Source organism: Camelus dromedarius, chromosome 22 (genome assembly GCF_036321535.1).
Source record: "Camelus dromedarius isolate mCamDro1 chromosome 22, mCamDro1.pat, whole genome shotgun sequence".
In the NCBI taxonomy this organism is placed as follows: domain Eukaryota; kingdom Metazoa; phylum Chordata; class Mammalia; order Artiodactyla; family Camelidae; genus Camelus; species Camelus dromedarius.
This window is the reverse complement of record NC_087457.1, coordinates 19571314-19594190: the sequence shown is the minus strand read 5'-3', so window position 1 is coordinate 19594190 and position 22877 is coordinate 19571314. Positions and strand designations below refer to the sequence as shown.

The 22877-nt window shown below is 44.7% G+C and overlaps 1 protein-coding gene across 2 annotated transcripts in view; it reads right to left on the bottom strand.

The window, feature by feature from the left end:
• Positions 1-2186: 2186 nt before the first annotated feature.
• The window catches only part of PRAG1 (PEAK1 related, kinase-activating pseudokinase 1), a 44885-nt gene continuing 24194 nt past the window's right edge, over positions 2187-22877 (bottom strand). For both annotated transcript variants that reach the window (XM_031440187.2, XM_031440189.2), the window contains exons 4-6: positions 18949-19106; positions 8451-9187; positions 2187-3497 (exon numbers count right to left, since the gene is read on the bottom strand). In XM_031440187.2, the coding sequence (XP_031296047.2) occupies positions 2340-3497; positions 8451-9187; positions 18949-19106 (2053 nt within the window). In that variant the 3' untranslated portion in view covers positions 2187-2339. The remainder of the gene's footprint in view (positions 3498-8450; positions 9188-18948; positions 19107-22877) is intronic.

Genomic DNA, 22877 nt, shown 5'->3' with positions numbered 1-22877 from the left:
CTATAAAAAAAGGTGCAATTAATTCAGAGGTTTAAAATGTGCCTCTTGAGACATGTATTTCCGAGTACCGCTGCCTTCCCCTGAAAGAATATGTTTCCTCCCTTGCCATTGTTTATTTATTTGAAGTAAGAAAGGACAAGAAAGCAAAAGACAGTAAATCAAGGGCGGAGGAGGGTTTGCCTGGAAACTTTCCAGGAAGAAACAACTGATAAAATAATATCCCCTGAAAGAGATGAGTCCTATGGAGAATTACGATTCCCATGTCCAAAACTCTTTCTCTTGTACATAATTGGAAGTTTGTTTTAGCCAGTTCAAGCAACAAATGAAATGACAAATATGCTCTGTAGCCATAGGTTTCCCTGAGGATGCCTGGAAATGTGGGTTTGTTCTCCTGGAGTCCCCCACTGGAAGGCGGAGCTTGCAAAAGGAGTGAAATGAATATGCAGAAGGGGACTTGAGAGATTTCCCCATCCTGGCTGCTAGCCACATTCCTAGGTTTCTACAACATCCATTAAGATCTTTGCATTTGTTTTATAACTGCCCATAGTTGCTAACAGGTTTGAGAAATTAATTAGTTCTGAAGTCGGAAGATTGCCCTTTAGGTAGAAATACAAGGGTCTTGAGCTGTTTCCCTTCAAATGAGTAATGAGTGACTTTTTATGTGTCAAACTTTGAGGAGGAAAGACCTGGGGCTTCCTAATTTTCTTTGTTCATTTTTAAAGGCATGGTAACAAATAGTGACTACAGTTGGTAGTAGGTGCCAACAAGTCTATTAACTGAGTGAGCTTTTAAAAATGGAAACCCAAAGGAGCTCAGAAGAGCAGCGACTAGTATTCTAAAAGAGGGAACACCTGAGCTCTATACTTGCCTTTGCCTTTTCTTAGAACAGTAGTAGCAGTGGGCTGTTTTCCACCTGGCACCCCATCCTTTCCTCCCGACCCTGCACAGGGAGGCCGACTGCATCATCAAGGACCCCTTGCTGTATGACATCCCATTGGTTTTGGCCTAGAGATGACAGGCAGGAAACAGCTTGAGTTAATAGGTAATCCTCCCCAACACAGCCCTTGCTTTTGCCTCATCCTCCTTTGTTTTCCTCTTAACCCTGTCCATACCTCTCTAAGTCGTCCCGTTAAGGTCTTGTTATTTGAACCACCTGGAGTGGTTTCTGTTTTCAGCCAGGCCTCTGATACCAACGATAACCAGCTTTGGCTGTTTGGAAATGGGTTTTGAGCAGTTAGGATTGAATTCTGAAACTCTAGGATCACACCAGCTGTGTCTAGGTTCTTCCTAAGAGACTGTTAGGTGAAGAGAGAGAAACAGGGAAGATTACTTGGTCCTGACAGGCTTGGGGCCTTGCGGGCTGTTGCTCTATCCTATAAGAAGTGGAAGATCAAGGATACTTCAAGTGGTCTTGAAGCCAGTGCTTCAGAGGCTTATAAACACTTTTATCCACCAAAGATATTAACGCACTTGGAGATTAAAAAAAAAAAAAAAAAAAAGCTCTGCTCACTACTCAACCAAAAAGTTTAATTAAAAATGGAGGCTTTAAAAAAAAAAAAAAGGCATTTGACAAGAGGGTAAAGAGATTCCATAGTTAGGCCAGAGTCCAGGCTCCGTTCTGCTGGCCACATTATCCTAGGGACCTTGCAATGAGCTAGAGATATACAGAACTGCAGGGAAAAACAAGATTTGGTCACCAGCAAAGCCCATTAACAATTCCCGAGAAATAAAAACATAATAAAGTCTAACCTTTTTTCACCATTGTGCTGCTTGGTCTGGCTTCGCTCGCTCACGGGGTGCCTTGTGCTGAGGCCTTGCGCTGGACCCTTGAGAGCAGAGCTCCCGCTGGGAGACAGCTTCTCCTGAAACTGCAGCTCACCGGTCGCGCAAAAGCGCTGCGCCCGGCACTGCGATCTGGAGCCTTCAAGCTGGAGCCTGCGCACGCGCGGCCACGCTTCAGCCACCCCTCGCGAGAACACTACCCCTCGCGAGAACACTGCCCCTTCCCCACTGCTGAGAACCTTAAAGCAGCCGCTTAAAGGGCCTTTGAGGGAGAGCGTGGGCTCTGCAGAGCAAGCTCGCTTCCCGTTATTTGATTATTTGATCAAAAAATAACTTTCCTTGGCTTCTGAACAAGGGGAAAAAAAGATGAGGCCAGACCAGAGTGGGCAATGACATTGTCAGCATTTTGTATTCATATATTTTATATATATATATATATTACATCCAAGTACGACAGTCATTTGTACCATTTTTCAGGGAGATACAGATGTTTCCAAGACAAGGCAGGGCACAAGGGTCAGGAAGAGGGTCAGGCATGGAGGTGGGCGGGGGCTGCCTCACAGAAGCTGCAGGAGCTTCAGGGATTGTAAAAGGGCTCCGGGCTCCGCTGATGCCAGATACTGGCAGCAAAGCCAGTCCTCCAGCTCCACCCCTCGCCGGCGGTCCACCGCCTTCTCCGCGAACTTCATCATCATCAGGGCCCGCTTCATGTCAATCCAATTGTTCAGTGTGGTGCACAGCACCTCCTCCGAGGTGCCCGGCTGCTCCACCAGCTCCCGCCGGGGCCCCCACAGCAGGCACTGCAGCACGCGCTTGGCCTCTCCGATGCGGATGCGCTTGATGGGGTCGGCCTCCAGCAGCAGATGAGCGAGCTGCTGCAGGCCGGGCGAGTAGAGGGACAGGGCGGGCAGGGGGGGCAAGTCTTCCTGCCGATAGTCCTGTTCCCGAAGCTGGGCCCGTACCTCGAATGGGTTGGGCTGGTGGAGCAGCTCATAGATGAGGATGCCCGTTTGGAACTCATCAAACTTGCGGTACTGGGAGGCAGACACGATCTCGGGGGCCAGCCGGGCCTGGCTCTTTTTCTGCTGCAGGTTGGTGGTGCCTCCAGGCTTCTGCTTGGCCTTCAGGAAGTTGCTGATGATGAGTCGGGGCAAGTGCTTCTCACTGGGCCCTCCCTGACAGGCAGGGGCAGCTGGAGGGGTGGGAGAGGGGCCAGAAGAGGGAGTAGCAGCAGGGGCAGGGGATGTGGTGGTGAGAGGGGTGCTGGAGGCGGCAGAGGAGACAGGAGGGGTGGGATGAGCAGGGGAGGCCTGGGGGGTGCAATGCACCAGCAGCAGGTTCTCCAGGCACAGGTCTCGGTGGATGATCCCGTGCTCCTTCAGATGCTCCAACCCATTGCAGAGCTGCAGGAGGAGGAAGCACACGCGGCGCTCGTACACCTCAGGCTCAGACTGATGGCTGGTGGCTGAGCCCCGCACAAAGTCCAAGGCAGTCTGGTGGGGCACCTCTCGGGTGATGACCACCACGCAGTCCTGCTCCTGGGCAGGGGGATGTGAGGGCAGGGCAGACAGAGGGTCCTTGGGTGCATCGGGAGAGGTGAGCATGCTGGAGGGCACCGAAGCGACAAAGTGGCCGCAGTCCTGCTGGATGTTGAAGTGCACAGGCACCGAAGGGCTGCAGTATGAGGCTGTTTTGGGCTCAGGGGTTTTGCAGATCTGTAGGGAAAAGGAGAAGTCAGGTCAAGAGCCATCATTGGCGAATGGTGTTAGGACATTTAGATATCCACATGCAAAAAGGTGAACTCAAACCCCAACCTCGCACTGTACACACAGATCAACTCAAAATGGATCACAGAGACTTAGGTGTGAGAGTCAAAACATACACATTTTCTGAAGAAAACATAGGAAAGAATCTTTGAGACCTTGGGTTGGGCAAAAATTTCTCAGATACCACACCAAAAGCATGGGCCATAAAACAAAAAAAGGATAAACTTGACTTTATTGAAATTCAAAATTTGTGTGCTTCATAAGATACTAACAAAATGGAAAGACAAGAAATAGAGTGTGAGGAAATACTTGCAAAATACATTATCTGATAAAATGATTTCTATCCACAATTTACCTAAAATTCCTGCAATGCAGTAATAAGATAAATTACCCAGTCAAAAAGTAGGCATAAGATATTTATAGGCATTTCACCAAAGAAATATGTAAATGGTCATGAGCACACGAGATGTTCAATATCATGAGTCATGAGGGAAATGAAAATCAAAACCACAAGATACCAGCTGACACCCACCAGAATGGCTATAATAAAATGTCAGTGTCTATTAGGATATGGAGAAATGGGAACTCTCATATTTTGCTGGTGGAATGTAAAATGGTATCATCACTTTGGAACACAGTTTGGCAATTTCTTAAAAAGTTAAACCTAAAATTATCATTCAACCCAGCAAGAGTGAGTTCCCTGCAGAACAGTGTGCAGTGTGGCCCATTGGAACTGGGAGGAAGATACCCTTCTGCACAGTGTGTGGGGCAACAGATTCTCAGGAAGCCAGGTAAGCACTTACACATGCAGTCAGCCTCACATGGGAATCAGCAGCTACCTGACAGCAGGTGTGTCTAACCGCTGGGATGCTCCCTTCTTAGGGAACTTTAGAGCTGACCCAGGTCCTAAACCTCTAGGACTTGGTCAAATTCTCTTAGGATGCCCGAGTTTCTAGAGCCAGGGAAATATGCCCTGCCTACTGGCTGGCATGACCAGCTGATTTTAGTGAGCCGCTAAGTGGAAGCCACACACTTTTCCTCTAAGAGTGAGTCATAGCAGCTGAAGAAGAAAAAAAAAGAAAACCAGAAAGCTCTCCAGGGAATAGGAAATCCAAAGGGCCCAAAGGCTCCCTCTGAACTGAAGGTGGGAATAAACACGTGAATGATCTCAAGCTCTTCTGGGGAATTCCCATAGTCTCTTTCTTGACTCTTCTATATCTTCCACTTGCACTACTGACAGCGCCAGCTGCCTGAGAATGCTGAGCAATGTGAATCTGCATCTGATGGCCACACAACTTGAGTCTTGAGCTAGACATAATGGCCTGTTAGGCCTCGATTTCCCTCTAATTACTGAAAGGGACTGACGGTGGTCCGTGGGCACCCCCTCTTAAAAGATGATGCAACCCCAGCCGTGCTTTATAGAAAGGTAAGGATCAGTGTGTAATCCTGAGAAGAAAGGCATCTCGCCTTCACCTATATAATATCATCCCGCAAACAACCTCAAAATAACCCTTCGGGCTGCTGCGTGGCTGCATTCAAATGCTTACAGCAGTGTTTACAAAGTGCCACAATGCTTACAGGTGATGTTTTTAGAAGTTCTATTGCAAGCACCTTTTCAAAGAGATTTATTTACATTGCAGCTTTACAAACCTTCTCAGCCTGAAACCTGGCATAAAAGAGTTCAGCCTCTGAGGAAACTTTTTAAAAGATAATTGGTGGGCTGAGAGGGTTGCACATTAATTTAGTGACCGCTCTACTAGAGAAGTAGAACAGAAATAAAAGGGAAGTACATTTTCTCCTGGACCTTGCTTTCTATGACACTAACAAAAACGATTTCAGGATACACATGTAAAGAGTATTGCTAGAGGCTCTTTCTTATCTTAGTCCATCCAGCTGTATTCGGTTTTTAAATGACAGTCTTTTGGAACACTAGGAAATTTGGAGGGGTCCTCAAAAATGGTCTTGCATGTGAATACTGACCACTGTGTGTGGACCTGTCTGATGTGCCATCCCATAGAAACTGACATTGTCACTCGCCTCCAGTGAAGACGTCTCACCCTCCTGATCTCTTCCACCATACCTACTCAAAAATTTTTGTGTTGTAAATCTCACTGAACAACCTCATGAGATACATGTTACTACAGAGGAGGAAACTGAGGCTTCAAGACATTAAATTATTTGCCCAAGATTATACAACTGAGAAGTGTTCTGGAGGTGAAAAGTATGGGCTTTGGAGTGAAAGGGCCTGACTTTAAACATGAACTAGCAAACATTGGCAAGTTACCATTAATTCATTATTTGCGGTGGTTATGTTCTATTAAGTAGCCACTAACACTAAATGCGTGAAGACTGAACCATTGCTCCTGGAGAAATACCGTGTGAAGTACTTACAAGCCTTTGGTCACAAGATGCTCACCAACTGGACAATATATTACTTTGTTTTATGTGTGTTTCTGTTTAAAGACGCATTATTCACGGATATTGTTGATTCACTAACACTGACTCACGGCCAAGAGTGTTCTAACTCAAGCCTAAACAAAGCTTATCTAACACCCTCTCAAAGGTGCTTCGCAGCCTTCCTGACTTTAGGAATACGAGACAGGACGTCAGCGTGGACATTTTAAACCGTGAAATCACCAACAAAAAGCACAAAAATGTGAAGATGAGGCACTAAATAGACACAAAAAGGACACTGGCTTACAGCATGAGAGCTGACACAAGGCAGAAGGCCCCCTTGTTCTACCTCAGCTGGGGGTTTGTATGTTGGGTGACTCAGACCCCCCAACTCTGTGCAAGTCCAGGAGTGAACACAAAAGCACCCTAGTAATGATGTGGGGTTATTAATAAATTTCAGCATCGAATTCACAAATTCAGAATCCATGATTACTGAGGATCAGCTGTATTTATAATCAAAGTCTGTTTTCTCCTCTGTATATTAGAGGCAGTGTTGCTCCTCACAGGGTCTTTGGGAGCATTAAAGGACACAATGCCTGGCCCCAGTGAGCACTTGGTGGGAAAAGTTGCTATGGTGACTACCCTTCCTGATCTGTCTGTAGCCAGGCTGTAGTGCCCAGCAATCCAGAGCGGACTGGCAGGTGACTACACAAACCTAGAGGATGCATCTGCAGGGGTCGGGGGTTGGGGGGCCTGGGCCCAGCAAACACTCCTCCCTCCGAGTTCCAGACAGTTTGCACAGAGATGTAAAGGAAGGAACAGAGTAAAGGATGCATTTCAGAATCAGTGAGCTGGTCCTCCAGCAAGACCTGCAGCTTCCTCACTGCCCCAAACCAGAGACAGAGCGCATGTGAAGTAGGGAAGCCCTGAAACAACCCCCCCACCCCCGCAGGATCATTCTACAGTGTTAAATTGGGGGTGGGGGTGGGGAATAAGGAGACTTCTCTTCCATCCCATCTCCTCTAACCCACCTCAAGTTCATTTTCAGGGGGTTCTGTGCTGGGGTTTTGGGTCAGGACCTTCATACAAACCTTTGGTTCAGCTCAAATTTCAAACGTTTCGCAGAGCCAAGTCTCACTTTAAACCTTGGTGCCATGGCCTGATTCGTGGTTGAAAATCTGGGCTAAGTCACATCTGTTAAATAAAAAAGGCCCAGCTGGCTTAACATAGGTGCCTAATTACCGAGCTGGAGTTCTGGCTGACTGAGGCATGAAACAGCTTCGAAAACACACACAGCTATGGATTTTTTTTCCACTCCGTACTCGTGGAGTAGGGCTACATGAGCAGGCTTCTTGCCTCGCTGCTCCAGGGCGCTGAGCCCACAAACGGAGGGACTGCGTCAGCCAGAGCAGGTGTGAGCCTGCTTTTGTTAAAGGGGACCCGCACCCAAGCCTCCTGCTTCCCAGGCACGGATGAAATGACTCAGCGACAGACAGGCCGCACGGGAAGGTGCCCCACTCCCCCTTCTGCGGATTCAGCAGATTCAGACAACTGTATTCCGTCTAGAACCATCACTAATGAAGTGGAACAGCTGCTCGTGCAGAAGGATGCTCCACGCCCAGCCTCCCCATCAGGAGGACAGGCACATTTGCAAATTGATATTATTGTTCCCTAGACTCTGAATACTTGAAGCTCTTCTCCAAATATTCTTCTCACACATTACAGAGATAGTCCCTGAGATGCCAAGGTTCCAGCAAAATCAAACAGGAGACCCCTGGGACTCTTTTCTTTATAGCACCAAGGTCTATCCACTGGTTTCCTTTTTCTTAACTGACAGGACAGTAACACAGGCTTTGGAGACAAGATAAAGCAGAGTTCAAATCCATCTCAGGCACCAGCTGGCTGTGGGCAGATTACTTAATCATTCTGAGCCTCAGATTCCTCACCTGTAAAACCTACCTACCCTGTGAGGACTCAAGGTCATGCAGTTGATACACCCATTCAAGAGTCGAGTTGTATAGTAACTGCTCAATCAATGCTATTACCTTATTGTTGAAGGTGATGCCTGGGTCTAACTCTCCTTCCAACTCTGTTTTAAGAATAGTATCTTAATTCTCTATTTCTCTTATTAGATTATAAGCTCCATAGCAACCACATGTTCACCTCTAGATACTCAGATCTATACAAAACACCCGGCTCATAGTAGGTACTCAGGAGAAACCTGCTGAATAAACGAATGACTTCTCTGTTACATTAAAAGGCCATTGTCTTCTTAATCCAACTCAATCACATGGGTTCATTCCTGAAAGCACAGAATGATCTTCTATTTATAGTACGAATCACACTGCACCATGTCCTGGGTCAGGTAGGGAGTGAAATCACTGAGCATCCTAGGAAACTAGCCTCCTTCTGGAACTGGCAGAGGGGAAATGGCTTCTCAAGCCACATTAATGCCCCAGCCAGGACCGGCTGGTCACGCTGTGGAATGGAAGTGGGGGTGGTACCTACTTTCACAGCGTAGGTGCTGCCAGGGTCCTCGGAGCAGGTGGCACAGTAATAAATGGCGTCCCCTGAGTCACAGCAGGGTTTGTTACAGGTCAGCTTGAAAAGGGACCAGTTATTCTCGCTGAAGTGCAGCTCCTTTTTCTGGCCGCCCATGAAGAGGTCCTCACACTTGGCCACAAGGCGGACCAGGGACTGGGCATAGAGCCCTCCCAGCTTGGCGTAGGTGCCCTCCTTGCTGCTGATGCTGCCTAGGAGGCTGTGCAGCTGGAGCTGGGTGCTGCCCGTGGAGGCCTGGCTGGACACACTCAGCTGGGATGATGAGGCAGAGGAGACCCCTTTGCCCTGGAGGCTTTTGCTGCCGGCCAGCCCTGGTGCCAGGCCCCAGTGGCCATTGCCTTTGAAAGTTTTCTCCAGAGGCTCAGAAGTGGAGATGTGATGGTGGCGGTTGCCGGGGCCCGAGGAGTGGCTGAAGTGGGACTCTTCGTGGACACAGACATTAGTTTCCGAGTGGCTGAGGTTCAGCTTGGGACTTGCTGTTCCTGGCTGGGGGGAACCTTGGGTCCAGAAGAAGCCATCTGGCGAAGAGGCTGCCCGGCTCACTAACTTCTTCTGGGGGAGAGGTGGGGGCTGCAGGGGGCCGCTGGGGGACACATCCTCTGTAGAGCCCGAAGGGAATGGAACAGGGGCAAAGAGCTTCTTCCCGCTGTTGGTGGGCGAGTGAGTCGGCTCAGACGACGGGCCTGAAGAAGAGAAACAGAAACCATCAGGCTAGAGGCCCATGCTGCTCAGTTCCAGGGTCCTGTGGACTTTTACTTTTTTTTTTTTTGTCAAAGCAATTTATTTTATTTTGTTTTTATCTATTTCTTGAATAGACAATATATCCATAATGAATAAAATTAAAAATGCAAAAAATGTATACAGTGCCAATGAAGTCTCCCTCCTACTCTGTCCCTGAGCACCCAGTCCCTCTCATCAGAGGAAACCCCTGCTGGCAATTTCTCATGCATCCTTCTGGAGAGCTGCCGAACAAGCAACACAGATTTCCACAACGGAAAGCAAACAGTGCCCACTGTTGGGAATATTCCTTTTCTTCACTTGCCACCATGGCTTGCAGACATTCCACTTCAAATGATGTACAGATTGATCTAATCCTTTTTAACAGCTATCTCATAATATATGCTCATAGGCACGTTATCATAATTTATTTAACAAGCTCCCTCTGGATGGACACTTAGGTTACTTATACTATGTTGCAAACAGTGCTGTAATAACAACAACAAACTTGAACGTGTGTGGCTTGGCTGGGTGTTTTTCAAAAAGTCAGGTTTACAGAAGGTACAATTTCGTTACAGTAAAATTCCCCTCTTTTAGTGAGTTTTGACAAACACCCTGGAGGTGTGGGGGGCAGGGCAGACCCACAGACATAGAAAACAGAGGAACATGATTTTATAAAAGAAGAAACAGATCTCAGGGGAAAGGGCATCCTTCCCAGGCCCCACAGTCCCAGGACTGGTGTACGTGGATACTGATGTGATTCTGGGAAAGTGCCATCACCACTTCAGGTCTCCGCAGAGCACAAAGATGTTCAGAAAAGTCACAGACAGTGAGACAGAGGGCCGGTCCAGACAGTGCAAGGACTGGACTTTACTCGTTGTATCAACATATGAGATGGAGAGTTCACAATGAAACAAGATTTCAGGTAAAAAATAGGTAAGAAAAGGTAAATGAAATTGGAGACAGGAAAGGGCCAACTGAAATAATATTCATTTCCTTCATTCTAAGAACTGACTCAAAGATGCACCTACTATTTTAATAACAGCTTTTAGGAGGATTAAAAAAAATTAGCTGTACCTGTAGATTGTAAAATACATCCTATTATCCTGAAGGTTAAAATGTGAAAGAAACTCGGGTCTCAGATTCAAGGAAATAGGCAGTTGTGCACCTCATCCGGTTGACTGTGTGTCACCTAAGGGCAGGGCAAACAAGCACAGAGGCCCAGGAGCAAGTGGAGAAGGGCCCTAAAGGAAGTGAACCGTCTGTTAGCTTTGCATCACTTCACTCAGAGGCACGTGGCCTTTGTAGGGCTGCTTCTGAATAGGTAATAACCTTCTATGCCTGAGTCCCTCTCTGCTTTCTCCTGTCCCCTGAGCCAAAGAGGGGACACGATGGGCTGGCACCAAGCCTCTCACATCAACTTGGGGTCTCCGTACTTGGGACACTCCACGGGCAGGAGAAAGTGAGGTGGATGACCACATGCTCAGGCACTGACATCCGTGCCCAGCCCTACTGATTGGGGGCAGCATCAACGAATGACAGGAGGAGCCTCCCGCCCAGTACCAGCCCCAGTGCAAAGCCCCCAAGAGGACGGAGTTGGTACACACAGTTCATTGAATATAGGATCTGGGAACCAATGGGTTTGTGCAAAGAGATGCCTGGTGCCACAGAGCAGGGCCATGGGGCCACCATCTCAGCAGACCCCGAAGGAGACCCGATGTTTCTCCTGGTCCTGGTCTCCAGGAGGCGATCACTCTGGCTTCCCAGTGGTTTATCAAGATCATAACAAGTTTTCCTTCCCAACTACCCACACTGCTAGTGACAGGCGGACTGCCCGCCAGCAGGGCTGAATGAGTGATTTCTATCCTTTCCAGGAGGCCCAGGTTAATTATAAGCCAAGCAGCGGTGGCACAGTCGGGACCAGTCAGCTTTACACGCCTGTGTCTCTCCCCTCGATTGTAGGAATGGAGACATGAAAGAAACAGCCAGCGGAGGAGGGGAGATCTGGACTGCAGCTGAACTCAGCAGGCTCTGAAACCCTGGAGTCCATGGGTGCCCCCAGCCCAAGCTCCCCAGGGCTCAGTTAGCAATGTGGACAGATGAAGCCTAGGGCAGCTGGGACAGTTCCTCTCCCATTCCCTCTAGCAGCAGAGGCTGAGAGAGGACGAGGAGGATCACCCCCTAGCTCTGAGGCTAGCAAAGAGAGAAGAGAGACCCCTTGTGTATGGGGCCCTCGAAGAACACAGCCTCAGCCACCAAACACCCAGGTGAGGAGCAAAAGGGCAGCGGGATGGAAACATGTCAAGTTCCTGGACTTTCTGCATTCTGGACCGCAGAAGCCCACCACCATCGTGGTGTCAGGTTCTTTATTTGTTATCAACACACAGAAGATAAGGATGGGGGAGGGAGGGAGTGTGATCAGAATCCTGGCCAAGGCTTTCATCGGCGCCTCCAGCGACAGGGACAGCCTATGGTCAGGACTCCTGGTCCCCCCACCAACCGGCCAGGGGGGTTTGTGACAAATCAGTGTCTTGGCTGGCCCCCTCTTTAAGCCTCGTGCTTATTCCCACCCCTTGACTGGCTGGCTTTCCTGCACGGCTCTCTTTGACACTTCTGACGTGACCCTTTCCGCTCCTACTCTGATCTGAGGGTGTACAGCGGGATGAAACCTGAACATAAGCTGTCAGTCTTACCTGGCAGAGTTTCCTCAAGTGGAAACTGATTGGTCTGCAGCCCCACGCAGGCCCCTTCCAGCACTAATAGTCTATCATTTCAGCCTCTCTCTCCATTGTCTCCTTATGTGCATGTGGTCTCAAAGCTGCCCCTGAAATAAAATACCTCTAGGCTGATGGTTATCTTGCTGCCACCATTCCTTTATCTCTAGTTCCCACAAGCTGCCGCTGGAAAACTTTTCAATCTATAAGGAGCAGGAATCCTTACAAAAAAAAAAAAATAATCAGTAACACTTCTTATTCCCTGGATTACCAAAGGGAGCCAAGAGGTTCTGCTTTAGCACAAAAAAACTACTTTTTGTGTTCAGGCAGTTGGAAGGAAGTGATTTTCTCCCTTGCCCTGTGTGTGTTCTAGTCCTTTCTTGTGGGAACTGTGTGAGTCAGTGGCTTTGATGAGCTCTGTATCCCATAACCACTTAGGTAAGTCAGGCCAGGAGCACTGCGTATTAGAAGGAAGGGTGGTTTCAAGGACAAGCGTGTGGGCAGGTCCATTTTTCTTTATTTCTTAGATGCTGTGTGTTTGTCACTCAATGGTCACTGCCTAAAGCACATAGTAATCAGAGGATGGCAGTAAGGACACTCCCAGCCACGCACTTCCCCAGCAGGTATAAAGGACTTTAGTTACACAGACATCATCCTGAAAGTGAGGCTCACTTGAAATGTGCACTGTCCCATGTAACTGGACATTACAAATGCATATTGTGATTTTTGCATTTCAAAAAGTTGCCTAGTTTGGTAACAGGCACACCACCTTCTGACCTGAGGCATTCTTAAATCCACAGCTGGTGAGACGACCATAATTCACTCTGATCACCCACAGGCACCCCAAGACTGCATAGCATCTCAGCTGTTAATGGTCTTAGGGCTACTCAAAAATAGGTGTCTACATGTGGCCCTTCTCAATGAAACTGATTTCTCCAGCAAGAGATAAGCAGTAGCTGTCTTCTGTGGGATCAGAGAACACCCCTGAAGACCCGTACTGGTTGCATCATTTTCCTGACTCTTGTGTGGGGCACCTCCTTACCAGCAGCTAGATTCTTACTGTTTGCAGCAGCTGCTACCTTCTGCATTTAGAAGAGCCAGAAAGAGGAGGGAACAAATATGTCTTGACACCTAAAATACTTTCAAATTTCACAGGCAAACCACTGGTTCAGAAAAACACGCCTAAAAAAATCCTGAAAAACTCTGGCCAACAGCCCAAATTCTCAAGGCTCAGATCCAATGGCACATGGAATATATCAAATATATTCTGGTTTTATGCTGGTGTTAGATCACCCTGTTTCCAAATTCTGGGTTACAATTAAAGGTATAAAAAGGGTGAGAATGGAAAATACTTTTCTGGGAAGTCTGCCTACATCATAGTTACAGCTTTGGTAGGTTTTTAAATGACATAGCGTACTAACTGGGCCAGAGAGCTACGAAATCCATTTCCTAAATTTTCCTTTCAATTTCCAATTCTGCACATAGATCCTGCAGCCGGCAATGGAGTAGAACATCTCTGCATCTCTTTGGTGTCTGTACTTCGGAGAAGAGAAAATGTTTCTAAAGGGAAACTACTCATCACAAACGGTGCACTGGGTGGGGGATCTTAAAACAACCAAGGGGAAGGGATCCTAGTTTGGTGCCATTATATTTAGAAAGCACAGAAAGAGGAATCAGGATTTCAGCAGTCAGGAAAAAGGGCTATGCAGATCTGCAGGCCAAAAGTTCAAACCTAGCAATGTGAGGTTTTCTTTATTATAGAGTCCTTTCTTCTGGCTGGGCTTTAATAGGTACTTTCATTGCTCCTTACAGCCAAAATGAGAGCTGGGCTTCAGGAGGAAGTGGTCAGTTCAGTTTTGAACTGTATAAAAGAGCCATGTGGCTCCCTCAGTGCCTGGCTCTGCCTTCTAACAGCAGTTGGTGTGGAGCAAGTGTGGAGACAAAGGGCAAGGTCCCAGTTAAGAGTCCCTCAGCTCCAAACTTCAGTTTTGGTGTCTGACTATTCTCCAACTTAAAGCAAGGGAAAGCAAATGGAAGTTTCTTTTGTTCGAAAACAGTTAGTGTTCTATGGATTGTTTTCTAAAATGAGGACAAGTGATTGTCTGGCTGGAAATGGCTGTATAGATTCATCCACTCACTCACTCAGTATTTCCTGAGCATCCACTAAATGCAAAGTATAGGGAACAAAGCAGATGGAGAAAACCTCGCTCACACCCCGTGGCCTGGTTCTACCCCTTCATGTTAAAGGTCAGAAGACTAAAGCCGTCTGTGGAGGCACCTTGCTAGCGTCACACAGGAAGTGGCAGTCTTTCAGGTTTCGGCCAAACCCCACTTCCCACCTCCAGGAGACGTGAAGGGTGGGGACAGAGGGGATGTTCTAGCCTCAGAGAGTAATTTTTTCCTCCAAAGGAAAACTGCGCAGCTTCTTCTTAGGTCCCACAAGCAAAACAGGTTTAACTCTAGATGTTTAAAAAGAAAAGAAACAGGAAAGCAGCAAAGCATTCCTTCAAAAGGAACTCTTGCTTTTTCAAGAAGGTAAACGTGGTCTGCAAATGGAAGTGTACTATTAACATTTTACAACTGAATGGAAAATGTGGCATTTCTAAGGAGTCTCTCAGGACCACTTAATCATCCCAAGAAACAGCGATCAAGATGGGAAGGTGATTTACATGCAAAAAAGGAGAAGCACTGTCTCAGTCTGGAAAACAGGCTCATGGAAAATATTCTCTATCGACAGTCCACGTGTGACTCCAGAATCATGATCTTTTCCCTGTTATAACACAATCATGAAGGGGATTCTTCCAAGTTAACAGTAAAATTAAGTTAGTTCAAAGTACTTTCACATGCTATTGATGGAAGTATAAATTGACATTTTTAGAGGTCAATTTGGTAACCTCTACTTAAAATGCATATACATTTTGACATACTGATTCCAATTCTAAGAATTTATCTTACATATATATTCACCAAATTATTTCGATGTACGTCACAGGATCTTACTGAAGACTTGTAATGAAAGTAACCTAAATGTGCATTGACAAGAGAGAGATTTAACCAAATTTTCACACAATGAAAAAATATGCAGCATTAAAAAAAAATGAAGTAGATCTAGAGGTTCTGATTTGAAAGACTTCAAGATATAGTAAATACAAAAACGTGTAGAATTGGAGTTTTTGATATTTAAAATATGGGAAAAAATTTCTGGAATGATATAGAAAAAAAAAATGTTCCAAGTGGGGATGGGAGCTTATATGAGGATATCTGAAGACTCTGACTCTTCATATCTTTCTCCATTGTTTGGATTTTTGTCATTGACTTTATCAAAGTAATAATATATACTTTAAATTCAGTTTAAAGGGAATAGTTTAAACTAAGATGAAGCTTCATTAGTGATACTGTAAGGGCTTGGACCACAGACAATCTGAAAAACGAGTATTTCTTCCTTTGGGATAAATCCTCCATCCTTCAGTAATAGACCTTCCAGAACAGAAGCACCAGCACTTGGCTTATATTCAACAAGTATCTATCAAACCGATGACTGAATGAATGTCTAGGTTTTAAGTATTTTCTTGGCATTATTATTGAGAAACACAAGCTGACTACTGTCAGGATATTTAATTAACTTTCTGTGTCTCTTGTTTGCCAGCTACAGAAACCAGAAAGCCAACACTGCCTTGGTACCTATCTTCATAGGAGTTTATAATTATATTGACTACTTAGTGAATATAGTTATTTAGACCTCTTATCTATCACTTGTGCCCACATTTTCAGCTCAACACAGCACTCATCTCCTGTACTGCAGGAACCTGGCCTCCATGATGGAACTGAATTTTAATGTTATCCTAAATCAAAAGGGCAAATGATTTTAATGCAACTATGAGGTTTGCATATTTTAAAGTAACCATTTAAAGCCCAAGAGTCTTCTAATGACCATTTGTAACGATCATTCCCCAACCCCCATCCATCCATTCAGGACAGATAACCTTTCCCTTAGCAGCATTCATGGATTTGTTGAAACACACACACTGTGTCCCTCCCCAACCAAGCATAAACCCAACAACTGCTTACATGGATTTTTCTTTTCACTAAGCTCAATGGAACTGATGTCCCCCCTGGACAAATGGAATAACAGATGTGCTGTGGGGAGTATGAAATCTGATATAAGCACAAAGAACTGGCATTAATATTGATACAAAAATATTTTGTAAACATAAAATTTAGACAAACTCATTTTTTAAATCCCACAAGGTTGTAGCTTTTAATACATTTGTTTTTCTTATAAAGTTAAAAACTTTTTTTTTATCACAAACCTGAATAGTAGACACTAATTTTCACTATTAACCCTGACGAACTTCCAAGAAGTTTACACAAACTACTATATGATATGACCTGGAATGACTCAGTCCCCAACTCACTCAGGCCAGCCTAACCCACAGATCCAAAAAGTCAGTGAAATGCATCGTTTTCATTAGTGAATTCTTACCAACAAAAATCAATGGATAGTCTAATGGTATCTTTTGATTTAATATATGAGAGAGGGGTACACTACATGCTTGAACTAACTCTACCTCTCCTATTCTGATTCTCTCTCTTAGCTTCAGCACTAAATAGTAGAAACAACAACAAAACTAAACAGTAACAAAGGCATGACAGGTAAATACTTCAGCTACCAGGTAAAAGTGAGGAAGGTTTCCCAGGATGGAAAGCCAATTGTTCAATAACAGATTGAAAGCCAGCTGCCTTGGCTAATGAGGAGAAGCTGGATGCGGGGTTTGTCACATTTCATGACCAATGGTTCCAGATATTTTCCAGATTAAGAGACATTAAAAACGAAAAAGAGAGAGAGACATAATGCCTTTGGTTTCTTGCCAGTTTCAAAGCATGGTTCTCGGTACAGAGCCATTCATAGCAGCAGCAGATAAACTGGTTTGCTATGAGGAGCCAGAGTCTGGTAAGAAGGTATAGACCTTTTTGTTGACCTAGGAATCTAAATGTTGAAGTGCATTTCCATTGAATAACTGGCTCATGATATAGAAATAACCATGAAAATGAATTCTTTAAAATTAAAGTGCAGTGGATTTATAATGTTATCTCAGTTTCAGGTGTACAAGAATCATGTATTCATTTTAATTTGAAAATGTCCTAGTTAGGTGTCACCATTCTACTCATAACCCCCTTGAGTGGCTCTATTTCCAAACTCCACAGATTGCTTTGGAGAGCTTTGTACAATCCAGCTTCCAGCCTCCCACCAACCTCATGTCCCGCTGCCCCCTCATTTGCTTCCACTGAAGTGTGTCAGGATGGTCTCACCCTTTCCCCATGTGCACTGCTAACTCTGTGCCTTTTCTCCTCTTGAACTGTTTCCCTAAACCTGCAAAGCCTTCTTCTCCCCTCTCTACCTCCTCAATTCTAACCATTCTTGAGATATGAGCTGAAGTCCCATCTCCTTGAAAAGCCTTCCCTGAACTCTCCATCAGCCTTCGCTGATTCCTCTCTCTCTGGAAGCTTTTATAGGCCCTCTTGTTTTGCACAGATCAATTTCCCAGCTTAGCCCATCCACCCATGTGTCATGCATTTTAATCTTACCCTTCTGGCTAGAACTTAAGAGCCCTGAGAGCTCTTATTTGCTGGTCTGAGAAGCAAAGTGCTGGGGCAATGAAGCTGAGTTCTCACCAACAGCAGCTGGCCTGTGGCGGATGGAAGACCCCTCCCCCAGAACTGGTCACAATCGCAAAAGAGCAGGTCAGGGCTCACCAGCACAGAGACTAATTGGTTCTCTAATTGCCCGGCTCAGCCCTCCATGGAATAATCTACCTTGCAGATTTTTTGCACAATAGAATGGGAAAAGGAAAAAGACAGGAGCCCAGGAAAATCTACAGAGAAAGTCCTCTTTTGCCATATCCCACTCAGTCAAGGCTAAGATATTTCCTGTTTTTAAGTCAGATCCATCAGAAGTTTCCCATCAGAACAAACCACAGGCTGACTTATAACATATGCTTTTGTCTTAGGGGAACTAATCTTTTAGATAGAAAAATGTTGGTGACAGTAAATTCACAATGGAAACTTCTACTCCAAAAATGCCTACTGAGAATAAATACTTCCTAAGGACTGAGAAAGGTTGTCATGCCAGCACACGTCCAAACCTAACACGCTAAAGCAAGTCGATGAGAAACGCAGGAGGACACACACACAAAGAATGTTAAAGGGTGCAGGTTTACACATCGTGACTACAGAAAAACAAGAGCTTCTTTTGGGAAATACAGTCGCCTCTCTTATCTGAGGGGGACTGGTTCCAGGACCCTCCTCGGATATCAAAATCTGAGGATGGTCAGGCCTGATATAAAATGGAGAACAGTCGGCCTTTGGTATCTGGGGGTTCTGCATCCGCGGATTTAACTGACAGTGGTTGGAAATTTTTTTGAATCTGCGAATGTGGAACCCGCGGATGTGGAGGGCCAACTGTACACGCAATCAGAACATACCCACATTTGATACCTTAGACCTTAATCCAGAAAGTGGGATCGATAGTAGTCTAATGAGGCCTCCGTGCTTGAATTTAACAAACATTTATGTAAACAACTGCTGTGTGTCCTCACGCATGAACACATGGGAAAGAATGAGAGAGATGGAGGAGGGGGAAGGAGAACTTGTGGTTGGCATGCACCCAATCCCCTGTGAACTAATCCCGAGGGCAGAAATGGAAAGCAGACCTTTACATAGATGGCTCATTGCTCAAGGAATCAGGAGTCTTTCAACTTCAGCCTCCTCCCACCTTGTTGCCATGTGGATGCACATGTGTGTGACTGGACAGGGCCACACCGGGATGAGGCACCTTGTCATAAACCCAACAGGGAATAAATGTCAACTGCTCCTCAGAGGAGCCTATTTCATGGGGAAACTGGGACCAAGACAGTAGGCCTAGCTCAGCCCTTCTAAATCTAGGCAGTTAACCCGGGCCTGACCTTCCTGACTCTGGAGACTCTAAGCCTCTCTGTCATGGTCAAGTCTATTACCTCCATCACTGCAGGTCCTGGAGTCGGAGGCCAGGCTGTCTGTGGAGCCTGTGGTGAAGCCGACGTGGACACCCCGGAAGGAGGGGCTGAGGCTCTCGGCGGAGCCCTGGCTCACCTTCTCCAAATCAGAGCTGCTCTTGTTCATTTTTAAAAGGTGCCTGGAAAAATGCAGAAACAAATAAAAAAAGTAATTAATCTGGTTTCTATTCAAAAAATGGATTATGACCCTACCATGCTCTTAAAGCCTGACCAGTGCCGACAAGTTTTGAAAAAATGATTTGGGAAAGAGAGAAGAATATGGGCTCTTCTGAAACCTTATGCACAAGAATGGCAGGCAATTTCTCCAGTGAGGTTAAGGAGAAGTGAGTCTATAAAATTTAGAAAAGCATTGAAATCATGATGTAGACGGAACTGCCTTCATATTCTGGCCGACCTGCCAAAACATTTACATCATCTATTATATCCTGTGTAACATCTCTACGAAGAAAAATTGAACAGTATTGTACAAGCCAATGTATAGAACTATACAGAGATTGGATAGGCTTTGCCAAGATCACAGGACAAGGGAACTGCACAATTAGACCAAAACCATGGAATTTCTCTTGTGCCTAGTACTGTCTTGATATAGCTTCAGAGGGTCCACCTTGTTCCTTGGAATTAAGGAAAATTTTATTTCAATTTTAACCAGACTCCCAGTGCAATGCTGAGATGAACCATGTTAACATAACCCTTATTCCAGAGCCATAGAATGAAGCTGCCCTCAGGCTGTCTATGAAATCTTTGGTTCTATCTCTAAGAAAGCTGGACCGGCGCATCAGGGACAGGAATACCAAGTTCAAGAAAAAAGAACTCGTCTTGGAGAAAACAGTTTCATTATTAAGTAGAGGGTTTAGCTTATTGATTTCTCTTTCCCTCTTTCTAAGGAGTACATGAATATTCACTCTGACCTGACATTTTCCCTACACAGTGGGACAGACCATAATCAATCCAGCCCCTTCCCTGTTGGTGGTAACCCAGATTTGTCTGAACTTATATTTCCTGATGACATTCCTGCTCCCACCACCGCAGATCTATATCTCAATATTTGCTGTAGGAAATACACAATACAGTATTGATTTAGCATCAGAACTGCTTTATTTAATGCATATGACCTTACAGCCAAGAATGTATCGATTATTCTTTGTGTTCAACATTGCTCAGCCCAGTTTTGCTCCTCACGGTCATTGGAATCCCTTGTTCACCAATAGAAAAGTTTAGAGAAAGTTTGTCTGCTCTCATGAAAAGTGCTGTTTAGAAAAAGGTCTCTCTCCCCACCTCCAGCCCTTAGAATCACATTAAAACATGTTATAAGCTGTTACAACTAAGTGTGACAGTGATGACAATATTACAACTAATAGTATTCTTTATATTTCAACGTCACTGCAGGGACCTTGGGAATATCAAATGTTCAGGAAGTGTTACGGCAGTAGATTATCTTTATTCTCTGGCAAAATATAATCATATAAAGTTTCATAACATATTTTTATCCTCATCAGATCCATCAATAATGGCTTTCTCAGATGAAGCCAAGGTATGAAGTTGTGAAGAACAAGTCCTCAGTCTAGAAGAAAAAAGTCAAATCTAAGGCAGTCCAACTAATCTGCTCTCTCCAAAGTGGTCTCGGGAGTCTCCTGGTGTTCAGGCTCAGAAGCTTCTCCCAGGCTCTGCAATGGGAGAAAGTCCAGCACCATAGCTGCTGATCGGCACAGAAAAACACTGGATGAAATTTATGTAAATAGATTAAACTAAGAAATACATTAAGTGTGTGTATGTGTGAGTATATACAGACACACATACAGACACACACGTAGTTCTTTAGTATAACAGTGAAGCATTAAAAGAAAGAGAAATTCTCAAGTGTCAGCTGCAAAGAGGGAACTGTGATATTCAAATGACTCCTAGTGAATGAATGGCTAGGTCAATTTAGTGAGTCAAGGTAGTTTACTGACTAGCAGTTTATTTTAACAGTACAGAACAGACCAGGAAAAAAATGAAAATAAGAGTAATGATTTCTGAAACTTTGTCATGTGAAACTTTTATTTCAGGTGTGTCTATGTGTGTGTGTGTTGATTACAATGTCAAATATATTTCTTTTGTGGGTCCTGGTTTAAAAAAAGGGTTAAAAATCATTACTCTAGAATAGGGATAGACAAGCCTCTCCTTGAAGGGCCAGATCACAAATATTTTAGGTTCATGGATCACGTAGTCCCTACTGCAACTATCAACTCTGCTGTTGTAGCAGGAAAGCAGTCACAGACTGTATGTAAACGAACGGGCATGTCTTCCAATAAATCTTTATTTACCAACACAGATGGCTGGCCTGTGAGTGGTAGATTACTGACTCCTGAACTAACAGCCTTGTCCAATAGAAACAGAATGTGAGTTATACATAATTTTAAAAGTCTTAGGAGCCAAATTATAGGTGAAATTAATTCTAGTAATATATTTTATTTAACAAAATATATAAAAACATTTTCATTTCAGCATGCAATGAATATAGATTATTGAGATATTTTACTTTTTTTTTTTCATTCCAAGTCTTCAAAATTTGGTGTATATTTTACATTTATATCACACTGCAATTTGAGCTCACCACATTTTTGCTAGTGGCTAATGTACTGTACAGTGCAGATGTAGAGAAACTCGTACATGGACAAGGCTGTTCACTGTGTTATTAACAGCAAAAACAAAATCATCAACAGTTCAAAGTCCATCAATAAAGGAATAGATATCCTGGAGTACAGTCTTATAATGGAATACTATATAGCATTCAAAAATAAATGAACTTGATTTTACTGTACCAGTATAAAAATGATTCTTAAAATGTTGAATATTAAAAGCTCACAAAAGGCTGAAGTAAAGTGTGATACCACTTATATACAACTGTAAAACATAATAATGCTATGCATTTTTAATGTATTACATAGATGTGGTAAAATGGAAATAATAGACAGGGATGAGTCTGTGTACCAATGGGAAATTGAAATTGAAATTGGATGGGCAGGGATCTTCCACTGTACCTGTAATATTTTATTTTTAAAAAATCTAGAACACATAACAAAATATTGCTGTTTGAAAAATCTTAGGGGGGGGGACACATGAGTGATTTAAGTTATTCTTTGAAATTCATACTTCATAAATTGAGAACGAACATTTCCAGAAGGAAAGGAAATCACTAGTGCCTGAACGAGTCCAGGGATGGCCACTCCCATGGACCTGTGGCTGAGCCTCTGAAAGGCGAGGAACACGGGGCTGACCCAGTGAGACAGACTCAGTGAGGGTTGGTTCCACCACAGAATTGCCTCATGGATGGAAAAAGAGATTTCTCAGCCCTAACAACTTTTCTGGGACTTTGGCGGTTCACTCTTCTGCATCCAGTCACTATGAGAAGTCATAGCTTTGAAGCCCACTAAGTGAGTGTAGACAAAAATCAGACGATTCCTGCCGCTGTAAGATAAATTTTCTACAGTATGTGTATGTGTGTGTGGGTAGGGGGAGGGAAGCGTCCAAATGCAGACCTTGGTAAATCTTAGTAGCCCAGCCACAAGTAAAATTTTCCTGTTTTCATGGCTTGTGGCAATATTAACACTGTTCCTCTACCAAAAAAAGCTTAAGAAGCCCAGGTTCCCACCCAGACACTAAAATCCAACAGGCAGTTGGAATGATCAGATGTAATTAAGGAGGAAAGGGGTGTCCCTTTCTCTTAAATCTTTCATACAAACTGCATCAATATCTACCACCTTGGGAACCTGTGTGATTTGCACTCTTAGAGAACTGCTACCTTAATTAGCAAATGAACAAAAACCATATTGTGTTTGAAAATGAAAGGGGAAGCTGGCCATTAAAGCGGAGACTGACAGCCACGTTGTATTTGTGTCTCCAGACTGTGT